At 41.0% G+C, this 18,593-nt stretch overlaps 1 protein-coding gene across 1 annotated transcript in view; it reads left to right on the top strand.

The window, feature by feature from the left end:
• LOC126298788 (probable C-mannosyltransferase DPY19L1) overlaps positions 1-18,593 on the top strand; it is a 215,761-nt gene that overhangs the window by 109,401 nt on the left and 87,767 nt on the right. The window contains exon 8 of the mRNA XM_049990249.1: positions 10,902-11,126. Coding sequence (XP_049846206.1) covers positions 10,902-11,126 — 225 coding nt within the window. The remainder of the gene's footprint in view (positions 1-10,901; positions 11,127-18,593) is intronic.

Raw genomic sequence — 18,593 nt, forward strand, 5'->3', positions numbered from 1 at the left:
CCGTACGGTGGGGCGGTGAAATGTTGTGTGCTGCGGGGAATGGTAATCTTGGCTTGACCACCTGGATTGCGAGGAAGGCCAACCTCTATAAAAAAGCCTCAATCTTTCGGTGTGCTCCGCGCCTATAAGATGTATGGCTGTTGGGGTGGAACAGTTGCAAGCGGGCAACCTCTGGGGCACCTGCCGCACCCCAGTTGTATAAGGTTTACTCAGGCACGCGGGGCTCTGTCTGAGCGGACCTTTAGTTCCCTAGCTGCTCGTGGAACCGAAATGGACCCTTCGACCTCTACATTTCCCCCTACCAGTGGCTTGGGTGGGCCACTGGTAGGAAAACACACCCCATCGAAAAAGTGGCTACGCGCTGCGAGTCCTCCAGCGCCTGGTGTTGCTAGAGATTTAACAGACTGTCGTAAAGGAGCACATGCTGATAATCAGAATGTGTTTTTGATTATTAAACTGAAGGAGGGTAGCTTTGAGAGGGTTTCTACCTTTTACATCCACAAGGGTCTTGAGGGAATTGCAAGAACACTGAAATCTGTGAAGCGACTGCGCAATGGGACTCTGTTAGTTGAGACTTCTAGTTCCCGTCAAGTCGCTTCCCTTCGGAAAGCAACCTGTCTAGGAGAGTACGCTATCGAGACCGAGCTCCACTCCACTTTGAATTATAGTAAGGGTGTTGTGACGTGTAGGGACATGCTGGAAATCCCCATAGACGAGTTAAAATCTGAGTGGGCTGACGAAGGTATTGTTGACGTGCAGCATATTATGAAACGAGTCGATGGGGACCTCGTCAAATCTGACTCGTTTATTCTCACGTTCAGTTGCCCGAGACTCCCAGAGCATGTTAAAGCGGGGTTCTTACGTTTGCCAGTATGGCCATATTTCCCCAACCCAATGCGCTGTTTTAAATGTCAATGCTCATAATGTCTTATGGGGTTCTCCGACTACTTGCCCCAGGGGTCGCATTCTGGAAAGCCTCATGATGTGTGAAGAACTGTGCATCCTCAACTCTGGTGCTCCCACTCATTTCTGTACTGCTTCCGGGTCGTCATCGGCTATTGACCTTTCCTTTTGCTCTCGAGCACTTGCGGATTCTGCTCTGTGGGAGGCTGCTGCTGACCTCCATTCTAGTGACCCCTTCCCCCTTTGGATTTGCCTCCTGGATGAGGCTGTGGCATTACCAGTGCCGCCTCGGTGGCACCTCTGCAGAGCTGACTGGACGCTTTTCAGCCAACTGGCTGTTTTGGAACACCGTGCCAGCATCTACGAATGGGTAGACCATGTTACAGCCGTGATCTCCCATGCTGCTGAATTGTCAATCCCATGGTCATCCGGTCATCCCAAGAGGCGTCCTGTCCCTTGGTGGACCACTGAGTGTCGCTCAGCCATCCGAGCCCGCCATGCAGCTTTGCGCCGCTTCAAGTGCCGTCCCTCAGCTGACAATCTTGCGGCCTTTCGGGTGGCAAGGGCCAAAGCGCGGCGAGTGATTAAAGAGAGCAAACGACGGTCATGGTAATCGTTCTTGAACTCCATTTCTCGCTGCACTAGTTCTACGAAAGTATGGGAAGCCATCAGGAGGATTTCCGGGAAACTCGGCCAACTACCTGTCACGGCATTGCTGCATCAGGGATGTCTCCTCACGGCACCAAGAGACATTGCCCAGACACTGGCCATGCATTTTGCGGACTCTACCGCTACTATTAACTGTGATCCAGATTTCTGCTGCTACCACACTGCCATCGAGAGGGGTCACTTGGACTTCCGGTCTCTAAATTCTGAACCCTACAACTGCCCCTTCACAATGTGGGAACTGGATTCGGCGCTGTCTGTGGCTCATGATACTGCGCCTGGTCATGATCAAATCCGGTACAGCATGCTGCGGCACTTGTTGCTGCCATCTAAGGAAGTTCTCCTGAACTGTTTTAATATGGTATGTTTATCTGGCACGTACCCTGACTCGTGGAGGGAGGCGATTTTGAGTCCCCTCCTGAAACCAGGGAAGGACCGAACGCATCCCAGTAGTTATCGAAGTATTGCTTTGACGAGCTGTGTTGGGAAGACGTTGGTACGCATGGTCAACCGTCGCCTGGTTTGGCTGCTCGAGACCAGGCAGCTCCTTGGCCCCTCTCAGTGTGGCTTTCGGAGACGTCGCTCCACTATAGACAACTTGACCCTGCTTGAGGCCGCCATCCAGCAAGCCTTCCTACGTAACCAGCATTGTCTAGGTGTCTTCTTTGACTTTAATAAGGCATATGACACTACTTGGCGTCGCCTTATACTCAATTAACTCCATGAGTGGGGCTTTCGTGGCCGTCTCCCCATCTTCATTCAGTCCTTTCTTTCTCACCGCCTCTTTCGGTATCGGGTTGTTAATGTGCTATCTGATTTGTACGTGCAGGAGAATGGTGTTCCTCAGGGCAGCGTTTTAAGTGCCACCCTCTTTGCCGTCGCTATTAACAGTATCACGTCCACTATCCGGAGTCCTGCCCAATGCTCCTTGTTTGTGGACGATTTTGCTGTTTTCTGTTCTTCCTCCAGTCTTGTCACTGCTAGTCGGCAGTTGCAGTTTATGATAAAGCGCTTAGAGACATGGACTGCAAAGACGGGTTTTACCTTTTCTGCAGACAAATCTGTGTGTGTTCATTTTAATCGTTCTCGGCGTCCTTTTACCTCCCCTGAATTGCGTCTGAGGGACACCGTTCTTCCTTTTAGAGACACTGTGAAGTTCCTGGGCCTCACTTTTGATTCCAAGTTGTCATGGTTGCCTCACCTTAAAGACCTCAATGTGTGGGCCCTGAAGGCACTGAATATTTTGAAGTGTCTGAGCCACCGGTCCTAGGGTGCAGGTCGGGCACGTCTGCTGCACTTTTATAGGGCTTTCGTCCGATCGCGTCTTGACTATGCTTGCACCGTGTATGGGTCAGCAAGGCCTTCGTATCTGAAGATCCTTGACGCAGTACACCATGAGGGTATCAGGCTGGCCACTGGTGCCTTCAGTCCCATCCCCAGCCTGTGTGCTGAGGCAGGGGAACCGCCGCTCGCCATCCGGCTGAAACTCCTCATGGTGCGACGGGTGTGTCATTTCTTTGCCTGTCCTACCTCCCCTGCGTACCCTACAATTGCCCGACCGGCTATGGAACGTCTCTTTTTCCAGTTGTCCCAGGGCAACAAGACCATTTGGGATTCGTGCCAAGCATTTGCTTGAGTCCCTTGGTGTGGAGCGTGTGGCCCCCCAACGACAAGGTTTTACTCACCTGCCTCCTTGGTTTCTCCAGAGGCCCGCATCCTTCTAGACGTGTCGGAGTACCAGAGGAGCTGCACTCCAGCGTTTGTTTTTACCTCCTTATTTTACAATATTTTAAACCAGCATCCGGACCATGTACCTGTATTTACGGATGGCTCTAAACGGGGGGACTCTGTTTGTTGTGCTGTTGTTTTCCCTGATTGAGTCGTCAAGTTAAGGCTTCCTGCGGCGTTTACCATCTTTGATGCCGAATTGTTTGCAATCTTGCGGGCATTGGAGCAGATGAGATGTGTTCCCAGTCTTAAGTTCCTCATCTGTTCTGACTCCCTGAGTGCCCTTCAGACCATGCAACACCCTTCAGACTGTGCAACACTTGTACCCAGCGGATACGGTCATCCAGAACATCCATGATGCCCTACTCCACCTGCAATGGCAGGGGAAGGAGGTTTCTTTCTGCTGGGTGCCGGGGCACGTGGGTATTAGGGGAAACGAACTGGTGGACGTGGCTGCCAAAGATGCATGTTCCCTCCCTCACGTTGTTGAATATGCCGTCCCCCTCCATGCTGTTACCTCCCTTTTGCGTTTTTGTGTTATGCGTCAATGGGAAGAGGAGTGGCTGGCAGTTGGTGACAATAAGCTGCGTCTGGTAAAGGCCACTATGCGGCCATGGCGTATGTCCTACCAGTCATGCAGGCGGGATGAGGTTCTCCTCACTTGCTTCCGCATCGGGCACAGTCCCTTAACGCATGGTTTTTTACTCCAGCGGGAGGACCCCCCAATCTGCAGTGCCTGTGGCGTCCAGATTACTGTCCGCCACATTTTACTTGACTGTCTTTTATTCTCTGACCAGAGGGCGGTGGTTTCTTTGCCACCGGATTTGCCCTCTATTTTGCAAGACGACGCAACGACTGTGGTTAAGGTCTTACGGTTTTGTGTCCCGTCCAATTTGTTGCCTCGGATTTTAGGGAGAGGGTTTTAATGTACTGCTGGGTGACTGGCTCACCCAGGTTTTAGGTAAGAGGTCCGCCAGTCACGATTACCTCCTTGTTTCCCTTCGGTTTCTGTTTTCTTTTCCTTGTGTTTACTTTCCTTTTTTAGTGTGTTATTTCTCCTCTTGTTTTGCCTCTGTATGTGGGGATTTGGAACTGCGTCAGGTCTGCGTCTTTTAGCCATTCTCCTTTATCGCTGTTCGTCTTAGGCCCTTCACTGCATGTGTTCCTGTTTTTATGTGCTTGGGCGCTGATGACCGTGAGCATTGAGGATGACTCTGTAATAGTTGAATTCTAGATCTGCTGTGAACAGGATGAAGTGAATGATTTAAAAGTTAGTCAAGGATATGTGGTCTCAGTAAAAGCTGAGCAACAAACCCAACAATCTGTTGTAGTAAAAGAAATAGGGAGTAGGAAGATATTTTCTTATGCATCAGTATGATTTTTTAGGGTTGATGTAAAGTCAGGATGGCAACCATTAGTCTTGAAAACAACTGCTAAAACAGTCTCTTTAGCCAAGTATGGTATGGGTTCACATTGTAGCACTTATTAGAATCTCTAAAAATTTCAGAAGAGTAAATTTTCAGCTATTAGTATAAGAAACCTGAGTGAAAATTGGAAATATTAAGGAAATCACTAGGGGAACATAAAGGAAACATTAGCCAAAGTTGAGGATGCATTATGAAGGCTATAACTATGCTATTAGAAGAATCTTATGAATTTAAGCAGGGGATAGCCAACAGTGTTAAAGGCCATTGAGAGAAATATGTGAAAGGAATTAGTTGATTGACACTTCTGCTGAATAGATAATTTAAAGTCCTCTACAGTAAAAGGACCAAGAAAAAGAGCATTCACTGAAGGAGGAAACGTTAAAAATCTCTAAGCAGCTAATTCAGGCATTAAATAATAACAGTAAAGCAGAAGTGGGTTGATTTTGAACAATACAGGAGGGATTAAAAATAGCGTATGAGAAAGACTGTGAAGGCTATGAAGTATAATCCATTCATTGTAATAATAAACCTGATGTAAACAAACACAAACATGATGATTGGTCAGAAGCCATAGCACACGTACACTGGTGGTGTTATGCTCTTGGAAGTAGGTCCTACTTTTGTATTAGATATCTTATTACTAAGTTACGTTAAATGAAATTTTAAGATATTCAAATGTATTAACAGCCATCGTTTTCCTTAATAATGCTTTAGCTACATAGCTTTTATTTAAAAATTCATGTACAGTCACAGCCTCTGCAGCATTTTGCTCTGATTGTCATGCTGTCAATGCACAGTACAAAACTGACTGGGGCTTCTTTCTTTTCCATAGTGAAACACGCGCATGGAACATGCTGAGAAATAGGCAGTTCTTAGTGTTTTTTGTAAATTTACGGAACAATGAAATGATTGTGTGGCATTTATTGGCCGGGATATCTCCTCAGGAGTTCGGCCGCCGTATTGGATAATCGGCTTTGAAGTTTTCCCAGTGTTGTATATACTGCAGTATGAGACACATGCTCACGTTGGTCATGTAGCGAATTCAGTAGTGTAATTGAATGATATAGATGCAGTTGTTCTTGCAGTGGTTCAAATCTCCCCAACATTATATATTTTTCTCCTTCAATTTGAAATACCTACAGCTCATAATTACAAAGCTCATCATTATTTTTTATGAATAATGCACGTCATCCTGTTTCTAATCACATGTTCGACGCGGGATTCCTGTTTCCATTTCAAATACAAATTCGTAATTATCAATGTTTTATGAAAGGCTGTTTATAAATGTTGTTTAAATAAAAAAAACATAAGAATTTAATTTTCAAGGCAAAAATGAAAAACTAAATCCTCTTTATTTGGACTGTGTCAATCGTTTTATACCATAGAGGTGGATAAGTATAGCAGAAACATAAAAAACAATCATTTTCACAGCATCAACCACATCATACAAATGGTTGATTTTTATATTTACTGCTGTACCATTACAATATGAACCCAACAGAACTGATCTGGAGCCAAGCTACAGGATTTGGCCCGAGAAGTAACAAGACTGTTAAGGTGGCATATGTACTGGAACTAATGCACGCAGCTTTTTCACATGTCACTGCCGAGTGCTGGCGGGATGTAGAATGGCTCGCCATAAAAAAAAAAAAGAGAGAATGCTGCGCCTCATTGGCTTAGCAGATTCTGTTGTTGATAGGCTCATTATCAATGTAGTAAGTGACACATCCAGAACTGAAATGTGTTGCTCAGATTCGGATAAGGAAGGAGCTAAGAGATTACCAGACGACTGACTGTAAGTAAATACGTTCAGTGGCTTCAATATTTAACTATACCGTGAAATCATTCTTGTTTTTAATTACTATAGTGTGTTTGCTAAAAACAATAACATGTTGCTGTTTTCGTCTGGTCATCTAAGAAGCATATTGTGGAAGATTTGCAGTGTGTTATTTCATTCTGTTTAAAAATTAAATGACATTCAAACCTGTATTGCTCCTCTGCTCATCTCTTTTTGCGTGTGAACTGCAGCTGGCCACATCACTGCAGGCTAGCTGTAACAGGTGACTGGCCAGTGCAATCTAAGTTAAATGCACCAGTAAAGTTGTGTCCCGTATTATCACTAAGTTGATGTGCACATAAAGCACAACAAAAAACGTATCCTTATTATCACACTTGACAGTAATATAGACAGCTTGGCTGCAGTCCCACGTGAAACGGAAATCCAATGAGGTTTCAGCAAACACAGAACAATACATAGTGCAATGTTTACATAAGGTTTATTCTTATGATGAACAGATTATAGTTCAATAAATGTGACAAATTATGTAACAATCATGTAAAGACAGCAAGAAAATGTGATCCAAAGGGAAACATTTGCAAAGGAGGCTTAATTCACGAATACAAGGTCTGTTCAAAAGATTATGGATCATTCATAATTTTGCACCAATGGTGTGTTGGAGCAGTTGGCATCCTTGCACATGCCTGTGCTTAATGTGTAACTGCCGAAAGTTTCATTGTTGTATGTCAGCTAGCTACTGTTTTGTGCTGTATTGAGTAGAACTTTGTGTTGCACAGTTTGCAAATTTCTGTACATTAAATTTTGCACGAAACTCAAGAAAACCTTTAAGGAACACACCAAATGATGCAGGAAGCCTACAGTGATGAGTGCTTAAGCCATACTCAGTATTACGAATGGTTCACATGGTTTAAAAATGGCGGGACAGAAGTTAAAGATGGCCCTTGTTCAGGATTCCCTTCAACGTCACTCATATCAGGAACGTCAACAAAATTGTGTGTGCCAGTTGAAGACTGTATCTGAGAGATTGCAGAAGAATGTTAACATTTCAGCTGGAACATATCAGAAATTCTGACACAGCGTCTTGGAATGCATTGAGTTGCCGCCAAGTTTGCCCTACAGCTGATGAGTCAAGACCAGAAAGACTTTCGCCTTGCAATCTGTGAAAGAGCTTTTGGATTGTGCAAATGAGAATGAGATGTTCCTTAAGAGAATCATAACTGGTGATGAGGTGTGGGTCTATGGCTATGATGTTGAGACCAAGGCTCAATCTTCACAGTGGGTCATGAACGTCAACAAAATTGTGCATGCCAGTTGAAGACTGTGTATGAGAGATTGCAGAAGAATGTTAACATGTCAGCTGGATCATATCAGAAATTCTGACACAGCATCTTGGAATGCATCGTGTTGCCGCTCAGTTTGCCCTACAGCTGATGAGTCAAGACCAGAAAGACTTTCGCCTTGCAATCTGTGAAAGAGCTTTTGGATTGTGCAAATGAGAATGAGATGTTCCTTAAGAGAATCATAACTGGTGATGAGGTGTGGGTCTATGGCTATGATGTTGAGACCAAGGTTCAATCTTCACAGTGGGTTGGGAAAGGTTCTCCAAGACCAAAAAACGCTCATCAGTCAGGTCAAATTTCTTTGACATTGAAGGATTAGTTCATTATGAATTCGTGCCACAGGGACCAACTGTTAATCGACAGTACTATCAGGTTGTGTTGCAATGTCCATGAGAAAATTTGAGAAGAAAAGGGCCTGAAATGTGGCAAAACAATTCATGGCTCTTGGATCACGATAATGCACCTGCACATTCATGCATGTTAGTGTGTGACTATTGCACAAAAAATGAAATCACTGTACTGCCTCATCCTCCATACTCCCAAGACCTGGCCCCTGTAGACTTTTTTCTTTCCAAAGTTAAAAAAGTTTGTTGATAGGTTGAAGATTTGCAAAAATAGACGACATCAAAGAAAATTTGCAGATGGCACTTCGCGTGATCCAGAAAGAGGCCTACCAAGGCTGCGTCCAGAAGTGGAACAGTATTGGGAGCAGTGTATCAATTTTAGAGGAGAGTGTACCGAAGGAGACCATGCACAATAAGTAAATGGTAAGTGTAGAAAAATTTTGTGGCCCAAGTTCTGGAATTTTTTGATCAGACCTTGTACGGGGAATGGTCACCTGAAGGCTGTATGAAGAGTGACAAAATTAAGTTGATCACAATAGTTGCACCGGCAGTTGTAAGATATTTTATTTAGAAAACGTGATCCATGTTGGCCTTATTTAAGTATATCTTCAATCAGATAAACATTTAATTGGTCTTACTTGAAAATGCTAATACATTTGATTGACTCTGGTCCTGTTTTTTTAAATAAAGAATAACTAGTGCTTTGGCAGCTGCTTTAATAGTCATCACTTATCTTTGGTTGTGAGAGTCACAAGGAGATGTTAAAAAGTAAGTTTCTTTGAGCAGTGATTGACTACAGATGTCCAAAGATCAGCAGAAAAGTGTTGGAAGGATATAATACCTTCAGTTAACTAAACAGAATGTTTTGCACAAAATACTGGTAAGGATATAAGCAAAGCAAATTGCATTCATGGAAATCTGATTTTTGAAGGAATTGGATAGAAAAGCAATATTGCAAATAAAAGTGTTAAATGGTAGAATATTTAGATCAGCCATTCAGGAAAAGAAGATAAAGTATTTTACCCATGAAATAAGATACATTAAAGGGTCTTTACAAGAAAATAGCTAATCAGACTCAGAAATGAAAGATGAATGCAAGTATAAGAGAAATGTCAAAATTTTGACATATTACTGTATGCACAATTTATCTTAGCTCTTTTTTTAGAGTGAAGGAATTGATGGAAGTTGAATGACTTTGGGCAATATGGAATGTTTCTCTGCACTGGCAGCTCTAGCTAGTAAACAGTACAATATTCGGTAGCATTGTAGTAGGCAGGACAGTTGTGAATGCAATGTTGATTACTGTGTTCTGTGTGCCCTGTGAGAACAGGCAGCAGTAGCCATGAAGCTAGACAGCTGTTGTGACAGAGAGAGGTGGGGCAGTGGTTAACCAACTGGTCTCATATTCAGAAGGACAACATTTCAAATCTGTGTCCTGCCATTCTGATATAGGTGTTTCGTGATTTCCTTAAATAACTTCAGACAAATACCTGGATGGTTTTTTGAAAGGGCATGGCTGACTTCCTTCCATATCCTTCCCTAATCTGTTGGGACCGGTGACCTCACTGTTTGATCCCCTCCCCCAAATCAACCAACCAACCAGCTGTTGTGAACTTATGGTCCCAGTATCCCCTGCAAAATGGCCAAGTTATATTGTGTGTTTGAACCCCCTCAAATTTGATAGGAGGAAAGCTTTTAATGAGATTCCTCTTTACTGGTTACCTTATCAGTTGCTTTAGTGGTGTTTCAGCCACATGTGTACTATTACTACTACTACTACTGTTACTGTTTCACCACTGGCTCACAGGTTGCATGTAAGTAGCAGAAAATAAGTAGAACAAATATTTTTCACCATTATTTCTCTTCCTTTGCTGTAGCTGATACTGTTTCATATTATCACATTCTATTCATTGTCATAATAATCATCTATATGCACACTTACCAGCTGCAAGGCAAGTTCTTGCACCTGACTATGTATTTCCTTTGCTATAAGATTGTCAAACATCTGAAACTTTCCCACAAATCCAGTCAGTAATAAAAAATTGCTATAGTTGTCTGCTGCTATACTCTCCAACTTTGCCAGTAGCTGTTAAAAGCTGAAATGACTAATAATAATTAATGCTCCAAATTCACGTTAAAAATGTCACTACACTCATTTGTATTTTTCTTTTGTACAGTCATGGTGACTGGGCTGTAGTGGATTAATGGAAAAACAAAATGAACTTTTTGAAACATGAATTTGAACAAATCAATAAAATTTATGGGCCACACAATTATGTATAGTTTATTCATTATAAAGATTTTGAGGCAAAATTCTCAACATATAGCATGGATAACCAAGACAAATATTAAATAGGTGATAAAGTTTATGATTGTATCACACTTTTGGCTGATTGTGAAACCAGCAGAATATACTAGAGGACAATTGTTGCATTCACAGTATGGCTTTTGTAGGCTGATAAGTGCTGAACATTTATGTAATTTGTTGTGCGAGGAGTCTAAGTTATTATCAGTTGCATTACAAAAGTTTGTTTTTAATTTGTTATCTTTTTAATATAGAAACTGAATCCCTTATATGTGTGCATGGACATAGGTTTGTTGTTATCAGGAATTTCAAACTGAACAGAACCTAATTTAGCACACTGTGTTTTGGTTGTGTTATGTTAACTCTGGCCATTTTCTGTTCTGTCCACAGCTGGGTCTCTCCCTTGCTATACTTTCCTTATTTGGAAATAAATTTCTGATCTGTTCACTGCTAACCTGCCTATTGATTTCGGTGGTATTGACAGTTAAGCATGTCAATATAGACCATTTGATAAATACTGGTTCCTTATTAAGGTTGTTTCTGGTGTTTCTCCTGCCATTTGCTGGGACACTGCTGATAAAAACAGCAGTCAATTTTAGCTTTGGAATGGATGATGTAAGTACCCTTATCAGAATTATCTTTCTTGTAACAATGTCCATTGTGATGTTCATTTAATGTAGGCTCTCAAAGCAATGGCAAAATTCAATAATTTGCTGATTGATTTATCCTTTCGTAAGTTTTTACTTTAAAAATACATCGTGTTCATTACATACAATTGACATCTTAACAATACAGCTATCATAATTTTTAAAGATATGACCTGATATTTGCTTGATTTATTGTTCATCATTGTGGTTAGATACCTAAAATAGGGTGGTCTCAAATGTCTAACAATATTATTTGAATGAGTGTAAAGTGTACATTTTTGCTAGTTTATGTAAAATTTTGAGACTAGAGTGAAACTCACACAATGAATATGTAATGCTACAAATTATAGCAAAAAATGTCCCAACTCTAAGTAACAAAGAAAATAAACTAGTACAGAATGCATTTTTCTGTGTCATTCATTGTATGTAATTGGAAACTGTAGTTATTGCAGTGCTAAGAGTAAAAAGGAAAGTTAAGATCAACTTTTGTGGCTGCCTATAATCCACTGCAGTCATACACACTTACCTATTCAACCTTGTACTGATTATTTGCAGATTGGTGATATATTGAATAATCATTGTCCAAAAAAGTAAAAATCTAATAATAACACCACCAATGTGCAGTATGAAACAAACAAAATTTGTAGTTCATCTGTAGCTTTTTTTTTCTTTAAGTAATACTGTAAAACTTTTGACACATTAGGACATTGTACTGGACCAGGACGTGATCCTCATAGTTACCATTTGTGGGCAATGCATATGTCAGCTCAACTATACAGGCAAACTTTGTGGCCTATCTCACAGCTTTGGTCTACAAGTACTGTACACATAATATAATTTAGTTCATTGCACAGGGGATGGTGGGAGCAGAGGAATTGCTAGAAATCAGTCAGTATTGATTTGTTTCCACTAAGTGTGAAACCGAGTCAGCAAACAGTATTGTTCACTGTAGGATTGTGTAATAGTATTTTGTAATTTGTTACAAAATTTTAGTTTTGACTGTAAAATCATTGAAGCAGTTGTTACCACCATCTTTCACTTTTGCTGCTGTAGAAACTCAAATGTGCGTGTGTTTCATATGCCGCTTGTTCTGTGAGAGTAGGTATTTGAGCATTTACATGTGCTGCCAGCACTCACCATATAAAGTGCCAGGTCATTTTTGCCTATAGTGCCTTCTCTCCTAATCTGCAAAGTCAAGTAGCTCTCCTGCAAATATTGCTCTCTACATGATATGTTTTGAAAGAGTAAGAAAATTACAAACTTGGTTGACATACTTAACCCTATATGTTTTGTCATTCCTCAAGATTTTGCATATGTGAAGATACCAGAGAAACTATAAAAGCAGGAAAGAATACTGGAGTAAAATAATGTATGAATTGAAATTATGTTTTACACAGGTTGGTGGTGGCTGTTCATATCATATAGAAAATGGCCTAGTTTTCTTACTTCTCAAGTATAACAATGGATAGCAAATGTTGCAAGTTAAGCATACGTTTTATCACAGTTGTTGATTATAACAGTCATAAAGTTATCTTTTATCGATTAATATTGGCAAGTACTGGGTATTCTAAACCAGGTAAGATTATAGATATTTGATATGTGAGCTGAAAAAGTGGTAAAGAAGACAAAGCATAGTTTAGTTACTTCACGTCTCTGTCATGTCCGTATCATATTAATATTGTGAATGACTGTCCTGAGCAATCTTAACTGTGCCTGTTGAAACTATATCGCATTAGGAACAGTACAATAAGACTGTAAACTGCACAAGGCTCGGTTTAACAACTGATGTTGCCTTTTTGTTTTGTTTAAAATAAAGAAATAGGAGATAATCTGCTTTGGTATGCAATTTGTGCATTCCACCAAGATTGAATTCTTTTCTAAAGTGATGCCAAAGGTTTTTACCTGTTATGATTAAGGGTTTTGACATGTATTTGGCAAGAGTAGGTTCAAATCCTCACTTTCACTACATGATTTAGGGTTTTCATGTTTTACTGTAACCGGTAGGATGGCAGATTGTGTTCTCCAAGAAGATCATAGCTAATTCCTTCTCTTGTGCCCACTGGGCTTATCTGACTGGCACATGGAGTGCCTATGTTTAGTTCTTAATATTACCAGGAATTTTTCCTCAATAGTAGGACTGGAATAGTGTTTTTCAGCCTAAAGAGGACAACTGAGGACATTTTTCAAGAAAAAGTAGGAGCCCCCTCCCCCCCCCCCCCCACCCCACCCCTCCCATCAGCTGTCATCAGAATCCATACAAGATGACATTGTGATTTTTGTAATTTTTTATTTATTCCATCACTGAAATTTTCATCTATCCTTCTGTGGCAGGTGATGCTGTATGCAGTGGGATCCTGTAACACTATACCTTAACAGTATCTAACTAACAGAATACAAAGTCACATTAAGAAATCCAGGTTTTGCACAGAACTAAATAGCATCTTCAGGTGTACCACAGGGATTGATAATGATTTTTCTTGTTATATACAGGGTGTATCACCTAAGACTTGCTCCACAAATATTGTGGAAGTGGAAAGTGCTATTAATGTGTGGTTTTCAAAGAATGGATTGGTAGTCAGGGGTTCATATTGATAGCCAATAAACAGATTTATTACAGTATTATTACATACTTGAAAAGTGTGTTTGTTGTGCAAACATACACTTTTTAAAATGGAACAATGCCTATTGTCATTAACAGACTAAAATTAGAGCAAATTAGAATGCCAGTGGTGTTTGTTACAGAATACTAGTGTGTGTTGTTTACGAGATATCAATTTTAGAAAGTCCCCATACCAACACTTGTACAGTACGTGTGGTAGCATACACTAAAGAACACAAGTGCATACACTAGTTATGTGGATTCTGACCAGGTTGTTTCAAAATGACCACGGCAATGGCAATACGCACTTCCAGTCTGGTATGGAATGACTGCTGCACTCGTGCTAGCATTTCAGAGGAGATGTCCGAGCGGGCTGCAGTAACATGTCATCACATATCTTTGGGTGTATTTGGTTTGTCCCTGTAGACAATGTCTTTCAACTTTCCCCACAGAAAAAAGTCCAGAGGTGTCAGATCTGGGGAATGGGCCGGCCAAGGTACAGGCACTCTGCACCAAATCCAGCAATTTGGAAACAATTTGTGAAGACATGCTCCAGTACTTCATGCACTATGGGCTGAACAGTCATCATGTTGGTACCATAGGTTCTTCCTAGTCTGCAGAGGAATGTCTTCTAGTATCTGTGGAAGATGGTCTGTTAGGAGACTACAATACTTGTGCGCATTCAGTGCTCTACCTATGAAAAACGATCCTACGAGCTGATGGTTCACTATCCCACCCTACACAGTTACACTCCATGGATACTGACAAAGCCAACAAGGATGTCAACAGACCAATAGTACATGTTTCGGTGGTTTACGTGGCCATGATTGGTAAATGTGGATTCATCACTAAACAAGATACATGATACACCTGGAGTATCCTGTCTTAACACACATTTACAGAAGTTAACAAAATTCTCTTAATCATTTCCATGCAGCTCTTGATGGAGACAGTCATGACAGGGATGGAACCTACGTCAGTGGAGAATAAGTAACACACTTGCCTGGCTTGTGCTACTTCCTCATGTGATTGTGTGGGTGCTAACATTCAAAACAACTCCAACTGCAGCAAGAATGTTAATTTCCATCTCTTCTGTCATCACTTCTTTCCTTTTGTTATGTTGTCTAGCTATTACACTACCACTTACATGTAAATTGTTGAAGAGGTTGATAACTAATTGCTGAGGTGATTGACATCTGTTGGGATATCTTGCCATATGCACCATGCAGCAGTGAACTGTATTCTTCTTACACTCTTCATACACCATGAGAATGTTGGATTTTTCTGCGTTGGTAAATCCTATTGTCCTGGTACTTGGATTGTCGCACACTGACTGACTAGCAAGTCACAATGCAGTCAAGAAACACACAAGATCATTGTAAGCAAATATAACATCATCGTACCTAACAACTACGCATGTTGAACGACACATTCAAAATGCGATATCTTGTAAATGACTCGCACTGGAAACCTACAACAAACACCAGTGACATTCTAATTCACCTTACTTTTAGTTTGTTAATTTCAATAGATATTTTAACCAAGTGTATGTGACGAGGGCTAATAGAAATCCTTGGGTAATAGAAGAGATATTGAATTTAATTGATGAAAGGAGAAAATATACAAATGCAGTAAATGAAGCAGGCAAAGAGGAATACAAACGTCTCAAAAATGAGAGCGATAGGAAGTGCAAAATGGCTAAGCAGGGATGGCTAAAGGACAAATGTAAGGATGTAGAGGTGTATGTCACTAGGGGTGAGATAGATACTGCTTACAGGAAAATTAGAGAGACCTTTGGAGAAAAGAGAACCACTTGCATGAATATCAAGAACTCAGATGGAAACCCAGTTCTAAGCAATGAAGGGAAAGCAGAAAGGTGGAAGGAGTATATAGAGGTCAATGCAAGGGCGATGTTCTTGAGGACAATATTATGCTAATGGAAGAGGATGTAGATGAAGATGAATTCGGAGATATGATACTGCGTGAAGAGTTTGACAGAGCACTGAAAGACCTAAGTCGAAACAAGGCCCCCGGAGTAGACAACATTCCATTAGAACTACTGATAGCCTTGGGAGAACCAGCCCTGACAAAACTCTACCATCTGGTGAGCAAGATGTATGAGACAGGCGAAATACCCTCAGACTTCAAGAAGAATATAATAATTCCAATCCCAAAGAAAGCAGGTGTTGACAGATTTGAAAATTACCGAACTATCAGTTTAATAAGCCATGACTGCAAAATACTAACACAAATTCTTTACAGACGAATGGAAAAACTGGTAGAAGCCAACCTCGGGGAAGATCAGTTTGGATTCCGTAGAAATGTTGGAACACGTGAAGCAATACTGACCCTTCGACTTATCTTAGAAAACAGATTAAGGAAAGGCATACCTACGTTTATAGCATTTGTAGACTTAGAGAAAGCTTTTGACAATGTTGACTGGATTACTCTCTTTCAAATTATGAAGGTGGCAGGGGTAAAATACAGGAAGCAGAAAGCTATTTACAGTTTGTACAGAAACCAGATGGCAGTTATAAGAGTCGAGGGCATGAAAGGGAAGCAATGGTTGGGAAGGGAGTGAAACAGGATTGTGGCCTGCTACCGATGTTATTCAATCTGTACATTTAGCAAGCAGTAAAGGAAACAAAAGAAAAATTCGGAGTAAGAATTAAAATCCATGGAGAAGAAATAAAAACTGAGGTTCGCCAATGACATTGTAATTCTGTCAGAGACAGCAAAGGACTTGGAAGAGCAGCTGAATGGAATGGACAGTGTCTTGAAAGGAGGATATAAGGTGAACATCAAAAAAAGCAAAACGAGGATAATGGAATGTAATCAAATTAAATCAGGTGATACTAAGGGTATTAGATTAGGAAATGAGGCGCCTAAAGTAGTACACGAGTTTGGCTATCTGGGAAGCAAAATAACTGATGATGGTCGAAGTAGAGATGCTATAAAATGTAGACTGGCAATGGCAAGGAAAGCGTTTCTGAAAAAGAGAAATTTGTGAACATTGAGCATAGATTTAAGTGTCAGGAAGTCGTTTCTGAAAGTATTTGTATGGAGTGTAGCCATGTATGGAAGTGAAACGTGGACGAGGAGAGAATAGAAGCTTTCGAAATGTGGTGCTACACAAGAATGCTGAAGATTAGATGGGTAGGTCACATGACTGATGAGGAGGTATTGAATAGAATTGGGGAGAAAAGAAATTTGTGGCACAACTTGACTTGAAGAAGGGATCGGTTGGTAGGACATATTCTGAGGCATCAAGGCATCACCAATTTAGTATTGGAGGGCAGCATGGAGGGTAAAAATTGTAGAGGGAGACCAAGAGATGAATACATTAAACAGATTCAGAAGGGTGTAGGTTGCAGTAGGTACTGGGAGAGGAAGAAGCTTGCACAGGATAGAGTAACATGGAGAGCTGCATCAAACCAGTCTCTGGACTCAAGACAACAACAACATGTTTGCACAAAAAATATACTTTCTAAGTATTGTTACAATCTGTGCAGTGGCTAACATAGCAAACCCATCCTGTGAAAACCGCAAATCAATAGCAATTTCCATTTCCGCAGTATTTGAGGTGTAAGTTTTTTGTGATTCACCCTGTATAATGATATGGCATTTTATACCTAGGAATCTGAACTAGTTCTTTGTTGATTATACAAGTATTAAGTGTTAAAATCAAGCCGTATGGAGTTACTCTGACACTTCAGAATGTGTGTGTGTGTGTGTGTGTGTGTGTGTGTGTGTGTGTGTGAGAGAGAGAGAGAGAGAGAGAGAGAGAGAGAGAGAGAGAGAGAGAGAGAGAAATAATGCATCAATAAATGAAAGAAATATTCTGAATTCATGGGTGTTTATATTTTCAAATTATGATTAGTTCCCAAAATGAACTTCATAGTAGAGTAAATGTATAGTGAGTCTGGTGTTGGTTGGCTTGAACTATGCTGGGTACACTTTCACTGAAGTGTCTGAATATCTGTGGTGGAATGACAGCCCATTCTTCCTTAAGAGTTGAAACCAGAGAAGATAGTGATTGTGGTCACTGGGGTTTGGAGCTGAGTACCATTGGGTTCAGGTTGGGACTATAGGCAGGCTAGTCCATTTCAGGAATGTTGTCGTCCACAAACAATTACCTTACAAATGCTGCTATATGACTGGGTGCTTTGTCATGCTAATACAATCAATTATTGTATCCAAACTGTTCCTGTACTGCGTGCAGTTTGCAGTGCTTAGAATGTGTTCATATCCTTTCACATCTAAGGTTTCCTTAAGCACTTGATGCCACAGGGTATAGCATGATTCATCATTCCAAATCACTTGTTTCCAGTTGTCCTCTGTTCAGTGGCATCACTCTTTACACCACATCAAGCATCACTTACAGAGATGTAAAACTACCAAAGGCTATCATAAGTCAGGGCAGAATATTGTAGTTTTCCTAGTTGCTTTGGCCGGTTAAGATCATAACAGCATTACCTGTACATTAGGTGTGTTGCATACCTATTGAGTGAGTGTTACCTCATTTCGATTACTTTGTTTGCATATATGATCTGTCTTTTACAAGGTTCCCTAGAAAAAGACAGCAGTGACCATCAAGAAACTGAGTGAGAATTTATAAAGGGCACTATAACCCACAAAACATTTTTTCTCTACATAAGCACTTTGTCACACACGAGTGATTCATTCCACTGATTTCCTGTGACTTTTTTTACAGCCACCCTCCGCAGTGCTCGACAGTCACTGTCCGTCAGTACATGAGGTCTGTCTGTTCTTGGTTTAGCTGTGGTTGTTCCATCAGGTGTCCACTACACACTCACATTATCAACAGTCAAAATG

The sequence above is a fragment of the Schistocerca gregaria genome, chromosome X (assembly GCF_023897955.1).
Source record: "Schistocerca gregaria isolate iqSchGreg1 chromosome X, iqSchGreg1.2, whole genome shotgun sequence".
NCBI classification, from domain to species: Eukaryota; Metazoa; Arthropoda; class Insecta; order Orthoptera; family Acrididae; genus Schistocerca; species Schistocerca gregaria.